At 36.1% G+C, this 23,676-nt stretch overlaps 1 protein-coding gene across 3 annotated transcripts; it reads left to right on the forward strand.

Annotated features, from left to right (window-relative positions):
• Positions 1-579: 579 nt before the first annotated feature.
• Positions 580-22,727, forward strand: nlrc3 (NLR family, CARD domain containing 3). Of its 3 annotated transcripts, none has more exons than XM_028001441.1 (19): positions 580-1,745; positions 6,649-6,812; positions 10,283-10,546; positions 12,230-13,976; positions 14,174-14,260; positions 14,431-14,514; positions 15,450-15,533; positions 15,619-15,702; positions 15,788-15,871; positions 17,591-17,674; positions 17,785-17,868; positions 18,733-18,816; positions 19,085-19,168; positions 19,584-19,667; positions 20,415-20,498; positions 20,582-20,665; positions 21,498-21,581; positions 21,991-22,074; positions 22,335-22,727. In XM_028001441.1, exons 2-19 carry the CDS (start codon positions 6,689-6,691, stop codon positions 22,423-22,425), a joined length of 3,405 nt encoding a protein of 1,134 aa, XP_027857242.1. In that variant the 5' UTR covers positions 580-1,745; positions 6,649-6,688; the 3' UTR covers positions 22,426-22,727. The 3 variants fall into 3 exon arrangements, with proteins under 3 accessions (XP_027857242.1, XP_027857252.1, XP_027857234.1); XM_028001451.1 differs by having other exon boundaries at positions 6,652-6,812; XM_028001433.1 differs by lacking the exon at positions 580-1,745 and having other exon boundaries at positions 6,699-7,998.
• The last annotated feature ends 949 nt before the right edge of the window (positions 22,728-23,676 follow it).

Genomic DNA, 23,676 nt, shown 5'->3' on the forward strand with positions numbered 1-23,676 from the left:
GTATAATTGAATATTTTATGGTAAACTCTATTCTGTGTTTTCATGAAACAGTGGATGTTGTTAATTATGAAAAAAATGGTTTAAATGTCGCATCTCTTTCTGATTTTCTGCAGATTTTTTTAAAATTTCATTTGAATTTTTTACATTTGGTAATTCATCCCTAAAACAGTCAAAAACACTGGGTTGAAGTGATGCTAACTCCCACCTGCAGGTGGCGGTATTTCTTTTTTTCTACGACTATCCTGCCTCAGTCCGTTACAAATATGAATAACAAAGATTTTACATTTACCGTCACACATTAGCGCAAATATTAGAAAATTTGTTGCAAATATTTATAGATTAGCGCCACAAAATCTGTAATTTTTATTGCAATAACACAAAAATGTTCACAAAATCGTGGATGGATGAACTTCGAAAAGATTATTTCACTTTATGGAGAAATCAGAGTCTGGTATTTATTAACATTTTAACAGTTTACTTGTTTTTGGAACAACCGGCCCTTTAAGAAGTGTTAGTTTGTTTTTGCTCCGTGTTAGCATGTTTCTCTGGTTGCTAGCAGCAGAACGTTCTGCCTCCTTTCTGAACCTCCACCTGGTTGCTAGCAGCAGAACGTTCTGCCTCCTTTCTGAACCTCCACCAGGCTGCAGCAGAACGTTCTGCCTCCTTTCTGAACCTCCACCTGGTTGCTAGCAGCAGAACGTTCTGCCTCCTTTCTGAACCTCCACCTGGTTGCTAGCAGCAGAACGTTCTGCCTCCTTTCTGAACCTCCACCTGGTTGCTAGCAGCAGAACGTTCTGCCTCCTTTCTGAACCTCCACCAGGCTGCAGCAGAACGTTCTGCCTCCTTTCTGAACCTCCACCAGGCTGCAGCAGAACGTTCTGCCTCCTTTCTGAACCTCCACCTGGTTGCTAGCAGCAGAACGTTCTGCCTCCTTTCTGAACCTCCACCAGGCTGCAGCAGAACGTTCTGCCTCCTTTCTGAACCTCCACCAGGCTGCAGCAGAACGTTCTGCCTCCTTTCTGAACCTCCACCTGGTTGCTAGCAGCAGAACGTTCTGCCTCCTTTCTGAACCTCCACCTGGTTGCTAGCAGCAGAACGTTCTGCCTCCTTTCTGAACCTCCACCAGGCTGCAGCAGAACGTTCTGCCTCCTTTCTGAACCTCCACCAGGCTGCAGCAGAACGTTCTGCCTCCTTTCTGAACCTCCACCTGGTTGCTAGCAGCAGAACGTTCTGCCTCCTTTCTGAACCTCCACCTGGTTGCTAGCAGCAGAACGTTCTGCCTCCTTTCTGAACCTCCACCAGGCTGCAGCAGAACGTTCTGCCTCCTTTCTGAACCTCCACCAGGCTGCAGCAGAACGTTCTGCCTCCTTTCTGAACCTCCACCAGGCTGCAGCAGAACGTTCTGCCTCCTTTCTGAACCTCCACCAGGCGTCATGGCGGCTCTGCGCGGCAGTTTCTCGCCAGCTGTAGCCGTATCACATGCAGCTAAAGCGCGGTTCCGCTGTGGGATCGTGTCGTGAGGCCTGCGCAGATGCACAGCGTGTTTTCTCTCTCTCTAGTTTCACGGTTGAACCTGCTCTCACCGCAGCACAGGAAGCCAGAGAGACAGGAAGATGCTGCAGAGCTGCTGACTTCACCCTGAGCTGCTGCTCAATTCAGACGTTTTCAAAGTTTCTACTGTTTTTGTTTCTGCCTGAAGGATCAGGATTCTCCTCACATTTCCAGGAAATTTGATTAAACTCATGGTGAGTCGCTCAGTTTTTGGCCTTTAAGTTGATTCTCCCAAAAGTTTCTGTACCGTTTGTTTTAAGGTGATGTGCATGATGTCATGGCCTTCCCCTGCAAAACGCAAAGGTTTACAAAGTATTTTTGTTCTAGTTTCTACTGGAAGCATCTTATTACACTGGTAATAAGACAAAACTAGCTTTTCATCAAGATATAGGAACTTGTTTTAAGTCAATGGTTAATTAATACTGATGAAAAAGTAACGAGGGAAAATGTATTACTATAGGTAAAATAATCTGCCAATGGAATCAATACTTTTGATCAATATGAATGAATTATTGACTTAAAACAAGCTCCTATATTTTCTGAAAGGTTGTTTTTAAGTTAGCTTTGTTGTACTTCAAATGTGCTAATATATTTGCAGTAGAAATGAAACAAAAATACTAAGATAGATTTACTTTTGGATTTTAAAAAACTAAACAAAACTCTAGTAGCTGTCCAACAAGCTAAATAAACGGACAATCTGCAAAAACACAAAATCTTACCCAGTATTTTTTGTCTAATTTCTACTGTAATACTCTTGAAATAAGACAAAACTGACTCTAAAGTAACTTTACAGCAGCTTGTTCAGAGTCAGTAATTCCTTAATATTGAAAACGACTGGTTCTATTGGCAGATTATTTCACTTAGAGCAAAATATTTTTTCCATGTTACTTTTTCATCAATATTGAGGCTTTATTGACTTGAAACATTAAACTACTATGACTTGTTGGAAAGCTACATCAGTTTTGTCTCATTTCAAGTGTTGTAAAATATTTTAAACTAGACCAAACATATTTGGTAAGGTTTTGGTGTTTTTGCATAAACAATATGTTTAGTTTTGATGAAAGGACTATAGCATAGCTGTCTGATGCTGCATTTTATTGGTTAAATTGCAAGTTTTATCTGTTATAAAACAAGGAACCTGCACAAACAAAATGTTTGATTAAATATATTATTTGAAATAACCTACAAGTAATTTTTCAGCAAGATATAGAAGCAGCTTGTTTTAATCCATAATTCCTTAATATTGATGAAAAGGTTCTTGTTCCACTAGCAGATTAATTCACCTGTAACAGAAAAATGTCTTAAAAGTGAAATAATCTGCCAGTGGAACTAGAACTGAGTTGCTAGGTAACTAGCTGGGCTTGGCTGGTGTTGCTAGGTAACGGCGCCAGTTTAACTAGAACTTTCTCTTGTCAGTATTAAGAAACTATTAAGTTAAAAAAAGTTCCTGAAAAGTTCCTTGTAGGTTAGTTGGGTCTTAATTCAAGTGTATTTTTGGTCAACTAAATCAACAACATTTGGTAAGATTTTGTGTTTTTACAGTGATCCTACCACAAAATTACTTATGGATTTTAAAATACTAAATAAAACTCTGGTAAATGTTTCTACAAGCTTAGAATAGAGCTAAATAAATGGACGCACTGCAAAAAACCAAAATCTTACCAACTATTTGTGGTCCAAATATCTCAGTACACTTTAAATAAGACAAAAATAACTTACAAGTAACTTTACAGCAGGTTATATGAGCATTTTAGAGTCAATAATTCATTAATATTAATAGAAATAGAAAAGCACTAGTTCACTCATAGTAAGATATTTTTCTCATGTTACCTTTTTATCAATATTAAGAAATTGTTGACTCTAAAAAAGCTCTTATATTTTGCTAAATAAAAAGTCACTTTTTAGTTAATTTTGTCTTATTTGAAATGTACTGAGATATTTGCACTAGAAACTGGACCTTTGGTAGGATTCAGTGTTTTGCAGTGTATTTCCACTTCCTACTGTTTTTTTTTTTTTTTGCTTGTGTTTTTTCTCGATTTCTGTTTGAATTTCAGCCGTTTAGAGGAGCTGAAGCCGTTTCCTTCTCGTTTTAAACTTTGACTCTTTCTTTGGTTTCCTTTTGCGTGACTTTTCATGATGAGCAAAGAACCACAGAGGAAAGTCTTCTCAGAAAAACCTCAAACACTACAAGGCTCTGCTTTATTAATTTACTGCTTTATTTCTGTAAAACAATGGATTTTACACACAGCAAAGCAATCTGAATATTGTGAAAAGTAAAATATATAATGTTTTTTTTTTTTTTTGGTGTTTATTAGTAGCTTGGCAAGACAAAGTGCAGGGAATTGAACCGGTGACCTGTAAGGTTATTAGTTCCTATAATTTTGATTATTCTGGTTCACAGAGAATGAAAACAGACAATTGAATGTGTAGCATATTACATACGATCAATAATAAATTATAATTTAAGCAGAAATGTCAAAAGAGTAAAAACATTATTTGGTAACGATGTTGAACTGAGTAACTGATCAAATAATCAATCATTTAATATTTAAACACTACATCATCAGACGGAGCAAAATATAAAGTTATGTGGAAATGTTGGTATTTTAAGGATGATAATTATTAAAAGAATTGAAAAATAACAAAATCAAGCAAAAAAAAAATCTAATTTAATTTCTGATATAAAAATGTAACAAAAACTGAAGGTGTGAATTTTTGATTAAAGTAAACAGTAATGGAGTATCTGGACATTTTACTCAAGTAAAAGTAAAAAGAAAAAGTACAGTGTAGTAAAAATATTCTTAAAAGTAAATTCTGTTCGACCGCAAAAAGAGTCAGCAGAACAAAAATCAGCAAAACAGAAACAACTCAATTATTTAATGAAATAAAATGCATATTTTTAGACGACCTTTCACTGCCAGTCAGTTAATTAAACAAAAACTACAAAGGAGGGAAATGAGAAATGATAAAACTCATAGAGTTTCATCCTTATCCTTTGTTTATTCTTTGTTCTGCCTTATACTTTTATTTATTCTCTTTTTGTTTAATTTCTTTTTCTCCCTCCATTCTCTACTTTTTCTCCAAAATATCTGACGCTAAATTAATCAATTAGAGAACAAAGAAATAATTCAAATTAGAAAACAACTGCCACGATTAAACGAAAAAAGCTTATCCTAATTAATATGTTAATCAATTTCATTTTTGTTGTGTCACCAGTTGACTGTTCTGTTTTGTTTTTGGATCCTTTTTAATGTATTTCTACTTGTTTGTTTGTGTTTTTTTGTTTGGTTATTTGATTTCTGTTGCCGTTATTTGTTCCATATCTGGATAATTATTTTGTAGATCAATACCCAGTTTTGCTTTTTGTCACTCTGTTTGTTGTATAAACACCTGCTGGTGTTAATAAAATAATAAATAATAGTAGAATAATAAATAAATAAATTCTGCTGGGTGATAAATTGTCCCTAAAGGTAATCGGAATAAGCGTTATTACTGTTGTTTTGAGACAATTTTCAAATAATACAATGATAATAATGTCATAATAATGCAGGAACACATTCTAAAAGATCAATAAACTTTAAATGAACATTTAAGACTGGAACTTTAAAACATTTTAAATATCTAAAATAAGTAAAAACAACAAATAAAGCAAATTATAAAGTCTCTGAAAACACAATTATCCTTCAAAATAAGAGCTGGTTGAGGCCAAAATACCAGACTGGAGAATTTTATCATCCAGTTTTTGGTAGAAAGAGAAAAAATATGAATCATAAAAATGGAAATTCTTCAGTTTAGGTTATTAACTTTGGTTGCCTAGCAACAACCTGCTGGGTATCAGCAGCAGTTTCAGGTTTTGCCTCAAAACTTCCTAAAAAAAAACAAAAAAAAAAACTGGATAAATCAGGAACGATCAGTTTTAAGCATTTCAGATCTATAAAAAAAACTGATCAATAATTATCAACATCGACTGATAGGAAACGTTTATGAAGAGCTCAACAAAACGGTCGACTCCATGATCTTTACTCACAGACCATTGTTGAGGTATTTTTGGCTCCCCTAGCAACGGCAACACGTCAAAACAGAGGCCTGGTTTCTATGGCGACGGTCTGGCAGCTTGGCCGTATTTAAAGCCGCAGGACCGAGAAACCTGAATCATCATTACCTCAGCGAGAAACGAGGTCAAACATCAGAAATATTTAGAACGGCGACTTCCTGCAGTTCAGCCGAGAAAGACGATGATCTGCAGAGTTCATGAAGGTTTGGAGCAAAATGAAAACAGAATAAAAATAAAAATTCAGCTCTGCTCACTAGGAAATGTGTTGCAGGCTGCAGGACCGACATCTGTTAAACCTGTAATTAACGGTTCGATTTGGAAAAGTTGTGATTAGTTTGATCACTTTTAGACCCCAACATTAATCAAGAATTAAAAAATCACATAATCTGTTTTTTTTCTGCTGTTTCTGTTTATCGTCTTGATGCGTTTTTAAATTATTGTGTATAAACTTTTACAGTTTATACACATTTTGCAACATATAAGCAGATTTTTCTAAAAATCAAGTTGGATTTTTCTTTTTTCTTTTATGCTTTTCTTTCTTTTCTGTCTTTTATTATTACTTTTTAATATTGTTTTTACTTTATTATGTTTTTCTACACGTTTCTTATTCTTTTAATTTTTTGGATTTGTAATCTATATTTCTTTGTTTTTTCTTTATTCTATTTTGTTTATTTGATTGTTTTTCTCTCTTTCTCTTTTTAGATGTTATTGTTTTTCTTTGTTATTTTCTCTTTTCATTTTATTCCTTTATTTTTATTAATTCTTTTTGTTTTTTACTTTATATTTATTTTTATCCTATTTTATCCTGTTTTCTTTTTATGAAATCTTTTTTCTTTTCTTTTTCTTTTTTAATTATATTTTGTCTTTTGTTGTTTTTCTTTGAATAGTTTTGATCAGATTTTCTAGCAGTAAAGTTTATTTCCTATAACATATTTATTAGATCTGGAGGCCTTCCGCTCTCAGACTGTTATTGTTTTTTATATTGTTTTATATTTCAGACAGTTAAATATTGTTTTATTTATCTCCTGGTGGATTCATGGCAGCAGCAGAGGCGCTGAGCGCGTCAGGCTTCCTGCTGCTGTGATGGACAGGAAGCAGCACTACGACTCGCTCATGGACCGCAGCAAACGCATCATGTGGCAGGACGACTGCTACATGGACCTGCAGTCCACTTCCTGCTGCGCCGCCACGCACACAGAGACGCAACGTAAGAACCTCATCATCACCGCTACGCTTCCATCTTTTCTTTATTATTATTATTATTATTATTATTATTATTAACCACAAGCAAATGAAACCTGGAGATAAAACTGAAGTGACTTTATATTAACTGTGGAAATAAGACAAACTTTCATTTATCATGAAAACAAATGAACATTTTGAGGTTTTTTGATCTGATTCAGTTTGAATAATCTCATCAATTTTTATCGTTTTTTAAAGACCGTTTATTTTATTGTATTTAATATTTATAATAATATAGTAAAGAGAACTAAAACTTTACTGTTGGATCTCAGGACAGAACGGAAAGTTTATGATTTAATTAGAGACAGAAAGTCGACTTATTTAAAAAAATTTCAGGATTTATTTTGGTTCTTACTGAAGAGGATTTAAAGGTTTCACAGTAATCTCTCTGTGGATGCAGAAATGAATCTTTACTGGGAATAAAACATTTTCTGGGTTATCAGAAGCAAACAAAGTGATTCTGCATCATGTTTGTTAAAAAATGGAAATCCGGAGTGGACGGCGGTTACAGGTGTTAAAATAAACTTCTGTTAAAACCAGATGTTTATCAATAACCTGCGTTTATTAAAATTAACTCAGAAATTTCTTTTCATTTTTGAGTCAAAATATAAAAGATATTTCTGTATTTGGTGTTTCTTGTTTAAAGTTAGTCGCAAAATTTTAAGAAAATATTTAACCCCATCAATACATTACATTTGTGTGTTGTACGGAAGTCCTGAAGGGCAAAATTATTTTTAAAGACCCATTTTCTGAGACTGACCAAATTTGAAAGTAGAAAATAAAAATAAAAAATCTTGATTGAAATAATACTTGGTGGATATTTTTCTACCTTTTTTTTAAAGAAAACTTTGTCAGATTTGGAAAATAGATCTTTAAAAAACCCACTTGAAAAACGTATTTACTCCTTTTTGCATTTTTGTCACATTTAAAACTTCAGTTCATGAAATATAACAGACTAAAATAACCTGAGAAAATATAAGATATTGTCATGAATTGTGGTGAGGTTGATGCCGTGGACCCAGTTTATGGAGAAAATGATGATACAAAAATCCAGGCAGCACAGAAGAGCAGTGAGGCTCAAGTCTGGCAAAAACAGCTCGAGACGACGACGACAGACACGACAAGGACCCGACCAGGAGCGAGGAACACAGGTGGGATTAAAAACACAGAGAAACGAGACACAGCTGGGAGCAAGCAAGGGGTAGACAGGACAACACGGAGACTCAACTGACACAGACACCTAAATAAACACAAAGAAAACTCAAATCCTCACAAATATAGCCTTTAAATGATTTTTAAAAACTCAAACTAACCTGAATCCCCTCGTTAAATCATAACTGTGATTAACCTCAATGATGTAAGAAATCATCAGTTTTCTATACCAGCACATCCCTGCCAATTTAGCCATATTTATGCAAATAAAATTACACAAAAGTTTATTATCCTTCTTGGAAAACTCGAGTTTTGCTTTGAACGTCGTACAATTTAACAGCTAGTGTTTCAGCTGCTTTCTGCTCAGCTGAAGCAGCCAAAAAAGTCTCTACTTCACTGTAAAATGACTGAGAAGGATGAAAAATAAGACATTTATGAGAAGAGAAAGGAAAAGGATGTTATAAACCTTGTTGTGTTGAATCGTTTCTTGTCTGAAACACAGAAAAGAACGAGTTCCTTATTTAATATTCCCTATTTGACCATCTGTAACAGCCAAATGAACATCTGAAGAAAAATAATGAAACTAAAAACCAAAAACAGGTTCAGCGCTTAAGTTTGAGCATAAAACAAGAAATGAAATTACATTTGGAGCAAATTTGCAGTGGCTCCAGGTGAAGCAGGAACAATCAGCCGTTATTAGAAAACAACGAGGGAAACGTTAGCATCAAATTCAAGTATGTATATTTTATCTAACCTGTAATTTTGATAATTATTTCAAAGGAACATTTGAAAGTGAATCAATTAAATACATGTTAAAAAGAATACAAAGTGGCTGAATAATATAATTTTTTCCCATGATGTAACAGCAATTTGTTGTGTATATATATATATATATATATATATATATATATATATATATATAATTATATATGCTGTTGTGTATATATTACGTTCTGCACTGAGCTGAACTTTTGCTACAAACGTAAAGTGACCGATGCAGCTGACGATCGTGTTGGAGGCCGTTTAAAGGCCCAGCAGGAGGTCAGCGTGTCTGCGCGCCCTCAGGAGGATGACCTGCGCTCCATGAAGCTTTGTGCATTTAAAATCTCCTTTTAGTCAAACTTAAGTGTTTTGTTACTGTCTAAAATGATGCTTAAAAGAAAATCTGTTGAGATACAATGCCCGGCAAAACTCACATTTTGTCAAGTTAATATTGTAGAATAGTGAAGTTAAATTGAACATTTAACTTGTTCAATTTAATGAAATATTTTACTTAACGACTCAATAATGATCAGAATTTTGTAATTAAAACCGTGTTATGATGTTCAACATACTGTGAAAACGACCAACAAATAAATTATATTAGGCAAACAAAGTAACTACTAACTCTCCTAACAAGTCAAGAAAATCTACGGACACATAATGCGCTAATAGAAGAGCTAATGTTTCATTTAGCACGTTTTGCTAACTTAGCGCACTTAGCTTCTCATTAATAAATTATTCTATATAAATTATAAAGCATTGATTCAGTTGGTTGCAGTGATGGGTAAACGTCCGCTAATGCACTAATAGGCTAGCTAATTTTTCATTTAGCATTTTTGCTAACTTTGAAAACGTTTAGCCCCCTTAGCTTCTCATAACTTAATTTTCAGCTGAACAAAGTTTGACATCTGTGTTGAGGTTTTGGTTAGCTACTGTAAGAAATTCTTAAATTACTTATATGTTTATATTCATGCTCTTATTTTGAAAGGGGTGAAGACTGCACAGCAGTTCTGTTTCCTCTCCTCACATTCCCTTCTATTCGTTTTCTTTAAAACTTCATTGAAATAAATGTAATGAATAAAAAAACAGTGATTAGTGTACATTTACGTAACAGAGTTAGTTAGCTAAACTCAAAAACTATCAACTGAAACCGAGTCAAAGGTCTGCTCAAAAGAATCCCTTCCTGAAGCTCAAACTGTTCATATGTAATAGCAAATGTGACCAAATGAGGGTGATATGTTGGTCAGTCATTGACAAATTGTGGGCATTTACTGCTTTAGCATTAGCTTCTGCTAAATAGCATGTTGTTGTAGCACTTTAGCATCTGTGAGTAGTGCTTTAGAGTTAGCATGGCTAACTTTTTAATTGGTGATTCCCACGACTGCCAAAAGATTTGCACAGTTTTGCAAGGCGGTTTTCAGAGTTTATTAGCAAGTATTTAGTTTTATCATCTTTTACCATTTTAGATTCCTACTGACTGATTTTACAGTGAACTAAGTCAGTGTTTTGTTTTTGCTTTAGAGCCACATTGGATCCAAAAGCATAAAGACCAGCTGCTGAACTTCCTTTCACATTCCTTCCTGGAGGAAATACTTCAGCACCTCAGAAATGTGAACGTCTTGACTTCAGCTGAAGAGACGAGCATTAAGGGAGCAGGCCAGTTACAGGACCAGATTAATATGCTCACCTCCATCACCACTGCAAAGGAAAGCCAAAGCTCGGACGCGCTGCAGGCGTTCATAGAGAGCTCAGACTCAGAGGTTGCCCAGCTTGTCTTAAGCTACGGTAAGAGGCTTTCTGAAACGGTCAGTTCCTTAAATGTCTTATTACAGCTTTTCTCAGTCGCTTTGGTGCGATTCTTCAGTCATTTTCAACATTAGCAAAACAGAAACCATGTTCCTCTAAACAATTTATACAAATCATGGATTACCTGAAAAACCCAGTTTGTTTCTCAAAATTCTTTGTTTGTCTCGCAAAATTAAATATCTGCCAATGAACATTTCAGTACCTCAGAATGACAAGTCCTTGTTTCATTGACAGTCCAATCGATTAGTCAGGTTGACAATAAAGCGGTGTACTCTGAAGGTAAACGATGGCTAAAGTTTTGATGACTGTTGTAAGTTGTAATTCTTTTACTGTAATTTGTGATACAGAAAGGAAAAGACAGAACACTTTTGGGAACATGAGACAGCATCCTTCAGGAAAACAACACATGACACGCTGTAGGAATTAGTCTTCATATAAGTTCAGAGTCAAAAAGTAATTGAGCGCGTAGCATAACGAGATTCAGAATGATTCACAATATGTAGACCATAAAATAACCATAAAATAACAATAACCATAAAAACAAGATGAAAGGAAAAACTCTTATCAGATACCAATCTAACTGAATATCAACCTCAGTCAATAATCATTTAAAACTCCCACCGAATCCAGACGTCCTGGTTGTCGAGGGCCAGTAGCGCCTTGCAGAAGGCAGCAGTTGAAACAGATGGTAATCCGGATGGGTCGCGTCTCTAACGATGTTCCCTGCCTGGGACAGAATACGTCTGTTGGTAATGTCAGACAAGGAAGGAAGAGGAGATCCAAACATTTTTATGCAGAATTAATGATTCTTTCCAGAGCTTTTTTGTCTGGTACCAAATAGAGAACCAAATAGTCTCCACTGTCGATCTGTGAAAGGACTTCATCAGCTGTGGATTTCCGTCTCCAAGCTGAGAGAAATTCCTCAGTGGGGTTAGGGATGAAGAGTAGGAACTCCATCAGCATCTTATGGGTCTCAGATCATATCCTGATGATGTTGGAGTGATGGAACCTGGCAGATGTCCTTGGCCTCTTCTGCCTCTCATTCTGTTTTACCTCCTAACTCCTCTTCCTCTTCTTCCTCTCTGTGGCTGTTGACCCTGTCCGAATCCTTCCCCTCCCATCATCAGAAATGTAACTTCCTGTTCTGCTCTGGCTATTCACACTACATTGTTTCCAGTTGGTTGTTCATGGTACCTTTGAGCCACTTCAGAAAACTGGTTAATCTAAAATGCTTCACAAAATTACCTGCGTTGGAGTAACACAGGATTCACAAGGGAACAACGTACCAATTCAGGACTGGTTTAGAGAAAAGTCTGATGGAAATGTACAGAAACATGATTGACATGTTATGACAACTTGTCCAAACATTTTGCATGTTAGGACTTACGCAACAAACTTATGCTTAAATGATGTAGAGGTCGAGACAATTGAAAAAAGCAACTGAAATGTAGGAAAAAGCAGAGAATTGTATATAATCACTTGGATAATGTACAAAAGCATTTGCGACTTTATCAAAGGAATGAGAAACTGTTTTTTTGGGACGCAATGATTTGAAGATCGAGCAAGTAGTTTTGAGAATTACACCAAAGAGGCTAAGAAGTGTGTAATTGAAAATGTGTGCTCTTGGATTATAACACACTGACTCAAATCCTTTCTCCTTAGATGCCACGGTGAAGAAGCACAAAGAGGTGCTGCTGCAGCAATATGAGAAGCAAAGAGACAGAGATTCAGTCAGCTGCCCCAAACTGAACATCTCCTCAAGGAGTTTACTGATGGTCGATGGACTCTCCGACTTCCAGCAAAAGGAGCACGATCTGATGCAGGTGGGAGTGACTCGAGGAGCGAGGAGGAACCATCTGAGGCAGTTGGGCCTTGCCAAGCTCTTTGAGCCCCTCACAAGGGTCAGCTTGCCTCCCAGAGTGACGCTCACAGTCGGAGTGGCTGGTATTGGCAAAACAACTTGGGTGCGACACTTCATCAGACAATGGTGCCAAGGGACTATGTGTCCGGATATACACTTTGTCTTGCCTTTCACGTTGTGCGAGCTCAACGGTCTGGACAAACTTTCTGCAGAGAGGCTGTTGAAAATTACTTTCCCGCATCTGCCAGCACCCAGTTTGGTCCTAAACGACGCCTGCAGGACGCTGCTCATCTTCGATGGTTTGGACGAATTTCGCAGCGCTTTGAATTTCTCTGATGCAGCTCCTTGCAACGACCCAAAGAAGGAAATTTCCATTGACGACCTTGTAACGAACATCATCCGGGGGAATCTGCTCCCAGACATATCGGTGTGGGTGACTTCGAGACCAGGAATTGCCTCCCTGATCCCAGGCGGATTGGTGGACCGGGTCACGGAGATCCCAGGATTCAGCCCAGCGGACATCCAGATCTTTCTGAACCACCACTTCTCCGAGAACGATTTCGCCACCAGAATATGGGCACACTTGGAGGCCCATAAAATACTAATGGTGATGTGCTACATACCATGCATTTGCTGGATGCTAGCAGAGACGTTGCTGTACATCATGCAGAGCGGGACACAGGAAAGCCTGCCTAAGACCTGCACTGAGCTGTATGCCCATTTCTGCTCCATGAAAGCAGAAGTAGGTGAACCAAGAGGCAGGGAGCCTGTAAAATCTGAGCAGCACCATGCAACCAATCGCAAACTTCTGGGCAACCTTGGACGACTGGCCTTCTACAGCCTCCTGAAACACAAATACACGTTCAGCGAGCAGGACCTCCGGGCCTATGGGATAGACTTACTGCAAACTCAGTGCAGCCTTGGAGTTGGAGTTCTCATCCGAATGGAGTCTACCATACACACCACTTACAGGTTTACACACCTGACCCTGCAGGAGTTTCTTGCAGCTACATTTTATCATGTTTCCTCCAAGCGGGCCATCTTTGACCTGTTCTCAGAGAGCACAATGTCATGGCCCAAGATTGGGTTCCAAAACCACTTCAGAAGCGCCTTTCAACACTCGCAGCAAGCTGAAGACGGTCACTTGGATCTATTTGTGCGCTTCCTGACAGGCTTGCTGTGCCCAACAACGATAAAACCTCTGGCTGGGGTCTTGGCTCTCGGGAAAGACGATGGAAGCCAGAAGGTTTGGGCTGGAGGGTTTTTACAAAGCCTCCTGTCCAGCGTGGGTTCGGTGGTGTCCCTCCGTTCTGTCAACCTGGCCTATTGTTTACAAGAGCTGCAACATAACGAGCTGCTCCGGAGTGTAGAGGAGGACCTACGGCAGGGCAGCTTGGCTGGAAAACTGACACGGCCACATTGTGTGGTGCTGGGTTTCCTCCTGCATGTCTCTCTAGAGTGCAGTGAACAAACCAACCTGACAGGATGTCTGAACTACCCAACGGTGAAAAGTTTACTCCCACAGCTGCTGTACTGCACCCATCTCAGGTCAGTTCTTACAACACAAATGTTCACAAAACCTTTCGGATATATTTCTAGCGTTGAAAAACACAATTTAAATATGGTTGAAAAACCACCTCATCCTAAGGTAAAAACCTTTTGAAATTGCCTCGTTTCCAATAGCACATTTGTTTTCGTAATTCCAATTTTGCGCAGTTTTACAGTGAACGCTTTCTGTTGAACAGGCTGGAGAATAATAACTTCAAGGACGACGTCATGGAGCTGCTCGGGAGCCTCCTGAGCGCCAAAGACTGCCACATCCGGAAAATAAGGTTGGACCAAATCTGGAAAAGTTTTCAGACCGTTGAGTCAGATGATTTGTGGACTGGCTCCTCAAATGCTTGGGATTTTACTTGGACTTAGACAAAATCACTGGTGAACGTCTCTGCTAGAAATAAACAACGAGACGAATAAACGCAGCTTGTTTTGTTCTTCCTTTCAGTTTGGCGGACAACGTCATCAGCAACAAAGGAGCCAAAGCCCTGAGCCGAGCCCTGCTGGTGAATCGAACTCTAACCTCTATCAAGTGAGACTTTTTATTGATATATTCTTCAGGAATAATCATTCTGTGTGGTGATGTAGTGAACCCAAACCTGGAATTTAAGATTTTTAAATCTGTTATTGAAGTGATGAAAGAAAAAATGTGTCTTTATTGGTAAAACTCCAATATATTGGAGTTTTACTCCCAATATATTGGAGTTTTACCAATAAATATATTGGAATTTTACCAACTGGAGTTTTATATTTGATAAAACTTCAAATAAAATATATTTGGTCAAATTTGGTAAAATGTATTTTACCAAATAAATTTGGTAAAACTCCAATATATTTGGAGTTTTGCCAATAAAACTCCAAATATATTGGATATTTATGTGAACAAATATCCATACAGCCTGAAGGGTTTTTATTTTACAATTTGCTACACATAAACTGCAAATATCAATTTATTTTATTACTATTTTACTAAATAAAAGACAATTCAGACCCCCAGGATACAGACCGCCAACAAATTGACTCAGTCAAAGTTAGAGAACTTGTGGAAGGAGTTAAAGATTAGGTTGGTGAAAAGAAAGTCAAGATAAAACATGGAAAAAAGATTCTCAGTAGTTTAAAAACAGGATTTGAGAAATTTTATAGCAGTAAAAATATTTTGATTGATTATAAATGCAATAAATAACTTTGGACATAATAGAATTTATTAGAATATTTACATTGTTTTTGTATCTTTTATGAGATTTTTGTCTTTTTGCCAATTAGAAACAAAAGTCTTTGTGAAATGAAAACCGTTTTAAATATCCAAACGGTGTGAATAATTTTGGATCTAACTATGTAGCGCATAATTACGAAGTGATTGGAGGATAAATGGCTTTTAATTTGTTTTTGGATGAGTAAACTGTTCATCTGCGTTCGTCCTATTTCAGTCTTACACCCATAAATTAATTGACTTTATTTTAAATTCAGCTTAAAGAACAACAACATTGGATCAAAAGGGGCAAAGTTTCTGGCTGAGGCTCTGAAAATGAACCAAGCCTTGGTATCAATCAAGTGAGTATAATTGTAAAAGGTTTTTCTACGTTTACACTTTCAAAATTCACATTTTCCATATTTGTAACTTTGCTTCCTTCGTCAGCCTGCAGAATAACTCCATCGGGGAAGAAGGAGCTCAGGGCATCGCAGACGTCCTGCAGTCCAACCGCAAACTCGTGTCTCTAAAGTTAGATTTGTCCTGCTTACTGTTTAATTTTAATAGTTTTCATGTGAAATATACAGCATGTTCTCTTTCCTATTTGCTTTTTCAGCATGCGGAAAAATACAATCGGTGCAGGAGGAGCCAAGAGGATCGCAGAGGCGCTGAAGACAAACCGAACTCTTACAAAGTTGATGTAAGCGGTTAATATTTTTACTGTAATTTCACTCATTTTAATTTATTTGTCCACCCGAGCCACCAAGTTTTCATCCAGATATCGCTACATGAATGTCAATAAACTTTGCAGCCTGTTAAATATGACAATTGATACTTTAACTTAGATATATTCATTAATAAAATAACTTTTCTAATCACCGAATGTAGCAGAAGCTAATGCTAAAGCGCTAAATTCAACCAAAACCAGAAGGGTAACTCCTGTTGTTATCCAGTTCTAATTGAACATTTTATTGAAAGAAACTAGAGGAAAAATATACAAATGGATTTAATCTGAGGCTAAAAATGTTGACACTTTAATTACAATTATTCCATAAACAACCTGCATTTGTTATTATGTTTGCATTTTAAACAAGTGGTTTGAGTGGAAGGCACCGCTAACTAGCTGTGCTAACCGTAAAATATTAACCATAAACAGCAGTTTCGCTAATGCTAAATGCATAAATGTATCGGAAGCTAATGCTAACGCGCTAAATTCAATTAAAATTATATCTGCCATTGAAAGACTACAACCATCGAGCACCAATTTAATTTTGACATTATTTGCATGTATAACGCCCTTATATATTGAATTTATGTTTATGTCTTGTTCTCTGCTGTTCGTGTTTTATTTTGTTACTGCATGTCTCTTATTTTACATAAAATTATTGGGGGAAAAAAGAGAGAAAACATGAAGAGAGGAAACCAAACTTCTGCATGAACAGTTTTCCTGCACTTCAAAATAAGAGCATGTATATAAACATCTAAATATTTGGAGAATTCTTAACAAACTTTCAACACAAATATCAAACTTTATTCAACTGAAAGTCTGCAAAACAGCCAAGTGAATTAGTGCTTCAGAATTTATATGGAAATAATAATTTAGGGAAAGCTAAGTGTGCTAAACGTTTTCAAAGCTAGCAAAATGCTAAATTAAAAATTAGCTTCAGTATTAGCACGTCAGCAGAACGCTCCCAACAAGGTTCTGTTTAATTGGCTACATTTAGCTAAACTTATCAAGAATCATTCTGTACATCATTAAAACCCCAAAATGAAAACAACTTTATCACAAATGATGATTTATGATCCGTGTGTTTTATTTACCAAGTTAAGGACAAACAACACTGCAGCTGTATGACGGTAGACTAGCATTTGTTTGGTGTAACATCTATTTTAAATTCTCTAGAAGATGGAAATTAGTTTTATTTATATTCAGGTTTGCGTGACAGATTGTGTTGTGTATTCACTGAACAACCAGATTGAATGATGAATATTTGCATTTTCTCTCTGCATGAAGCATTTTACTAATTAATAAGGAAACTGGAAGCAGGTCACTGGCTGAAAATAATAAAACCTTTTCTGTGTCTTAAGGAGTTTTGGGAAACCAGAGAAGAAAAAAAAAGATAAAAATAAACTAGATTTGACCTTTATCTCCTCATTCCTTTCAGACTTTGTTCTGGTTCTGAGGTAGACAAAAACAAAAAGACCATTTATCTTTCAGCGCGACGTTCAGAGACCTAGCCGTTAGCATGTCGGTGATTCATTTGTGTATTTTTAATGTGAAAGCCCCATTAAGGCTGGATATTCTGGAGCGGTGTGTCCTGCATTCACACAAGGTCTCAAAGAATATGTTCTCTTTCACAGCAGCAGAAGAACTTTTTTTTTATTCCTGAGAAGTAAATTTGTTCCCTCCGTTGTGCAGACTCTGCAGTAACCAACTGGGGGACAAAGGAACCGTCGCTCTGGCTGAAGCTCTGACTTTCAACCACACGTTGCTGTCGCTTCAGTCAGTATCCTAACAAAGCCTTCATCAACCAGAAATACCTTCTGCTAATGCTTTAGCAACATAAAAGCTGCATTAATAACAGTTTTATTAATTTCTTCCTCTTTCCACAGACTTCAGAGTAACTCGATCAGCAACAAGGGAATGACGGGCCTGACCAAAGCGCTGAGGCTCAACCGGGGACTCGTCTCTCTGAAGTGAGAACTTAATTTACAGCTGAATCGATTAACCGTGATTAATCAATTGTTGTAATAATCGTTAACTAATTTAGTAATTGGCTGATTGTCAACTACAGTTTACAGACTCAAAATAAACTAAACCAACACTACATAAAAAATCAACATTTTTCATTTGTGATAAAAATAAATCTTCTTTGTTTGTAAAATATTTTCTACCTAGAACTCCTCAAGTGGCAGTATTTCCTTTGCCCGGTACAAATGATGAAAAAAAGCAGCTTTTTCATCCAATTATTGATGATTTCATGTAAAACCTCAGATCAGCTCTGACTGCACTAAAGAAATGTTATTGCATTTCAGGCAATAAAACATTAATATATGTTTTTTACCTTAAAAGGGAATTTAATTGTCAGAATAATCAATTAGTCTGTTGATTATATGATTAATTGGATTAAAAAAAATGTATTTGATAAAAAAATGTGTTATTCATTAGAATAATTCTTACTTATTTTCTACAAATGATCAATGATATTATTGCATTTTAGGCAAAAAACCAAAACAAATTATATTATTTACAAAAGGAATTCAATAATTTGTATTTGTTAAATATATTTCTAATATTGTGTAAAATAAGCTTAAATAGTTGAATGAAAAACCTGCAGAATGTAACAATTCTTTTATGATTTATAATTTTTTAAAATAATATGAATAATCAAGTTATTCTGACAAATAATCAATTATTCATAAGAATAGTTGATTATTTTGATGATTAATTGATTAATCGTCACAATAATGAACTACTACAATAGTAATTTGTTGGCGGTCTGGTTTATTTCTGATTATCTAGATGCCAACATGAATCTTTGTACGTCTTGTCTCTTGCAGTTTAAGGGAGAACTCCATTGGGGTGGAGGGAGCCAGGAACATGGCTCACGCTCTGCAGGAGAACAACTCTCTGCAGAACCTCGAGTGAGTCTTTAACATCGCTTAGCAAGTTCACAGAAAATCTACCGCAGCTGTTTAATTCATCCACTACTTTTATCTAATTAAGGTCAAATTTAGGAAAACATGAAAAAGACTCAAAAATGAAAAAACATTAAAAACACAAAGATGAATCAGGTGGTCATTGTGCAGAAACACCTGATTTTTCTTTTTCATCTCATTTCATTGTGTCAGTCATGAATCTGTGTGTGCCTGTGTGTGTGTGTGGTTGTGCGCGTGTGTGTGTGCATCTCAGTCTCACAGCTAACCTGCTACACGACGACGGGGTTCAAGCAATTGCTGGAGCGATCAGGTTTAATCAAGGACTCACGTCTCTGCAGTAAGTTCAGTTTGCAAAACAAGCAACACATAAATCTTATCAAAGTTTATTCAAACTTTTTACCGCCAGTCTAAGCTGGACCCACATCTGAAATAAAAAATGTCTGTAAGACGTCAGCGTACCGGGGTTTGGAAAAGTATTCACTCCTGTTGTGTTTCAATGTGGTTTTAATGCCAAAGTGGAAGAAAAATGATGCATTTTAAAATAAAATTGAACATTGTGGTGTGTATTTAAATTTAAATGTAAGTGGATGTCCAATAAGCAGCTGCTTAGGGCCTCCGCACCACCAGAGGGACCCCAAGAGCTCTAAGCTACCATGATTAAAAAAATATACACGGATAAGATGCGCTCTATAATTTTGAAGATTTTTACAGAAACTAAACACTGAATTGCTCCTCATGTTTGTCCTTTTCAGCCTCCAGTGGAACTTCATAAAGTCGACAGCGACTAAAGCTCTGGCCCAGGCGCTGCTCTCCAACACCACCATCCAGCTCCTGGAGTGAGACCAGCTTACAAAAAATATTCATTTTTACAAGTCAGGCTTTCAATCTAAAGTCACAGTTTCAAAATAAATGTTTGGTTAGAAGCTAAGTATTTAATTTGAAGCTATCTAGCTGAGCTCAGAGCTAAATATTTAGCTAATATGCAAATTCACTTAGCTAGCTAACTAAATGTTTATCTTCAATCTATAGCTTACCAAATAAATATTTAGGTTATAATTAAGTTAGCTGAGAACTATTTAAATGTTAATTTGCAACTTAAATATTTAGCTAACTAAACATTGAGCCAGTTCAGATGTAATTATTTAGGTTGAAACTGAATATTTAGCTTCAAACTGTAGCTTACTAGATAAATATGTTGCTAATAATACTTATCTTGAAGCTAAACATTTAGCTAGCTCAGAGCTAACTGGACATTTAGCTAGTTAGGAGATAAATATTTCAGTTGACACTAAATGCTTACCTTACTAACTAGATATTTGGCTAGTAACATTTAGCTTCGATCTAAATATTTAGCTTGCTTGTTAAATATTTAGCTTGAAACTGAGACATTTATGAATGAATAAATAACATAGTGAAAATTACCTTGAAAAATTAACTCTATATTTTCTCTTATGACTGAACAACGAGAAGAACCTCGTACCGACTTGAGTTTGAGAGGAATTGTTGCTTAGTGTGTCTTTCTGCTAATCGGGTTTCTAACTACAGACCCTCTCTTGTGTTTGTGTTTTCATCTTTGGTTCCAGTTTACAAGAAAACACCATCGGGAACGAAGGAGTGATTCACCTCGCTGAAGCTCTGAAGGTCAACGCGTCTCTGCGAACCTTATGGTTGGTGTGACAGTTTAAGCAAAATGTTTTATTAGTGATAAAAAGCTGCGTCATGTCTGACAGACGCTTCCTGCTCCCTTCAGTCTGCAGGGAGTGTCAGCGGGGACGAGTGGCGCCGTAGCGATGGCTGAAGCTCTGACGTCCAATCAGACGCTCCAAACATTAGAGTGAGTCTTTCATTCATCTTTCGTTCTTTTATGTCGACTCTCGAATCAGCAAAACAGATTTTTTCTTTGATTTCTTGTCATCTTTATTTATTAGTCTTCAGACAACATGCAACAAAACTTGGATTAAATTTCCAAGTGGGAAGTGAAACTGTCCGGATTTAATTTTTATTTCCATGTGGATTAAATCTGGATTATTAGCACTAAATTCTTCACACACTTTATTTGTACTATTCCATCATTTACTACCTTCTTTTAACTATTTTTATTCTCAAATTTTAGACATTAAACCTGAAGAATGTAACTTTTATCAAAAATATTTTGTTTCTTGTTACCACTGGGAGAATGTGAAGGAGCTTGATTTTTGTTCACAGATTATCGCCATGAGATAGTGACAATTTCAACAAATATGGAAAAAGATATTTTTTGTAAAAGTTACACACTGCAGCTTTAATAGTACGCAGATAAATTTACCTTCTGCTGACAGATATGAGATAATTTTCTTCTCTGAAATCTGTAACATGAACATCTGAAGTTAACCATAACTAACTATTAGCCAGTGATGGGCACCGCTAATGAAAGACTAGCTGCACCAACGATAAACTTATAAAATAATGTATTATTATTATTAAAGCAATAATCATAAATATTTGTTCAGCTAACGCTAAAGTGCTGCACGGGCATGGCACTTAGTAGAAGCTAACGCTAACGCGCTAACTTCAGAACATGTTGATACCCACCAGGTGTCATGAGGAGGACATGCAGACATGATTTATATCCTTTTTTATGTATTTTTTTAAATACATTTTCTGTGTTTTCTGCTGTTTGTTGTCAGTCTGCGTGGGAATGCGGTGGGAATGGAGGGAGCCAAAGCTTTGGCCAACTCTCTGAAATCCAACAGAAGCCTTAAATCATTAAAGTAAGTCTGAACTGTTCAAGTCTGGACCCTTTTTGAATTTCTACTGTTTTATTTAATCTCTTAAACCATTTCCACGGTGTTGAATTATAAATTTATGATTTTTCTTTCTTGCAAATATGAACATACTTCACTAGGAACCAATGGAGATGATTTAAATATCCATCTCTGCATTCAATAAGTTCTTCTTAATATTAAATAACACCAAACATCTTTTCCAGAAACATCCCTCCACGATTTGACAATTGTTTTCTTGTTTTTTATTTTTTTGTCAATCAAAGTCACAGATTTTGTGGTGCTACTTTAGAAATATTCACAACAAATTTTGCAGTATTTGTGCTAATATATGGCAGTAAAAATGAGTGGAAATCTCATAAAAGTGAAATAAAATAAACGTTATGCTATCTCTCAGTCTGCAGGAAAACTCGTTGGGGATGGATGGAGCCATATTCATTGCTACGGCTCTGAAGGGGAACCACCAGCTGGCTTACATCAAGTGAGTTTTTCCTCCAGAAAATGTCCCATGTGATTGCTGCGCTGGCGTATTACGGCCTTTATACACAAACTCAGACATTTTAATGTTTTCTGGAAGATTTCTGAGATTAATCTAAAAGGATGTTTGAGTGTTTCCTAAAATGTTCAACTTTTAAAACTCAGGCATTTCCTTGTTTTTCTAAAAAACTGTATGTGATGTTTTGACAGAAATGTGCTCCAATTGTGCATTAATCAGAAACAATAAAGTTTTTTTTCCTCCAGTTTGCAGGGAAATGGAATCGGTGAATCCGGGGCAAAGGTCATATCTGACGCGATAAGAGCCAGCGCTCCGGGCTGCGTGGTGGATATCTAACCACGAGCAGAAAACTGAAGATTTTCAGTCTTAATTTAGTCAAACTATCCATGTAGAAATTTATCAATAACCTTTTAATAATTATTGATCTCCATGCTTTCTCTTACTGACGGCTGATTCAGAAACCAAATAAATATCAACATATAAAAGACGTTTTTCATAAATTGGACGTTAATATTTTTTATACATACTGCATATTTTGTGTATTATAGATGTAAATTGCCACATTAAGCTAAAAATAGTTATTTATGTGTAACTGCTTCTTAAAATCTGAGGAAAAGAAATAAAATCTGTCAGACAAAGCCAGCAGTTTTACCTCATTTATTTCTGTAAAAACAAGTTAAACATGAATCAATCATGTTATTAAGATTCAGATTTTACTAAATACAATATTTAGGAATTTATAGAACTTTCTTCCATTGGGATTGTGAAATACGTGAGTTTAACTACAATTAGAGAAACAGAGGAGCCACAGACTAATGGTGGTATTAGATGCACTTTTAATGTTTGGGGTATTTTATTATGGTCTGTAGGCATTTCCACTTCGGTTAGCCTAAGTTGTTCCATGTGGTTTTCTTCATCTTGATTTATTTTATTTAAAAGGGGATCTATTATGTAAAATTCACGTTTTGCATGTTTTTGTTCTTCCATTTGGATCTAAACTACCAGTACTTAAAAAAAAAATTCAAGCACTCAAAAAAAAAAAACACCCGGCCATTTTCTGGCAATAAGTTAATGTTTAAAAAAACTCCCGATAGTTCAATCACATTCGACAGGAATTCCACCGTTACCTAGCAACCCCGGCAGAGCCCAGCCCCGTTACCTAGTCACCGTTACCTAGCCAGTGTGAAGGAGAAAGAAGAATCATCTGTAGAAATGCAGGTGACCTTCCTCATTCACCTGAAATACCGTGTGGAGTTGCTGCCACATGCTGTTAACACAGACTCAGACTGAAAATGTTATTTTTTGGCATATATTTTCATTTACTATATTCTTACATACATATGCATACCTGTGAGTATTTCATATTCAATATTTTATATTGAAAATTCTTATTAAATCTTTATTTTTTTGTTAATTTGTTCATATTAGCCTTTAAATACCAGAGATGTCATTTAACTTTATGCATTTTTTCTGCTATATCATTATAAAATATTGAATCAGTTGTTCTGATCAGTTATTCAGAGTAGACATTTTACCAAATACTTTTTTTACTTTCACTTCAGTAATTACTTAGATGAATTCTTTTCA

The sequence above is a fragment of the Xiphophorus couchianus genome, chromosome 2 (assembly GCF_001444195.1).
Source record: "Xiphophorus couchianus chromosome 2, X_couchianus-1.0, whole genome shotgun sequence".
Lineage (NCBI taxonomy): Eukaryota > Metazoa > Chordata > Actinopteri > Cyprinodontiformes > Poeciliidae > Xiphophorus > Xiphophorus couchianus.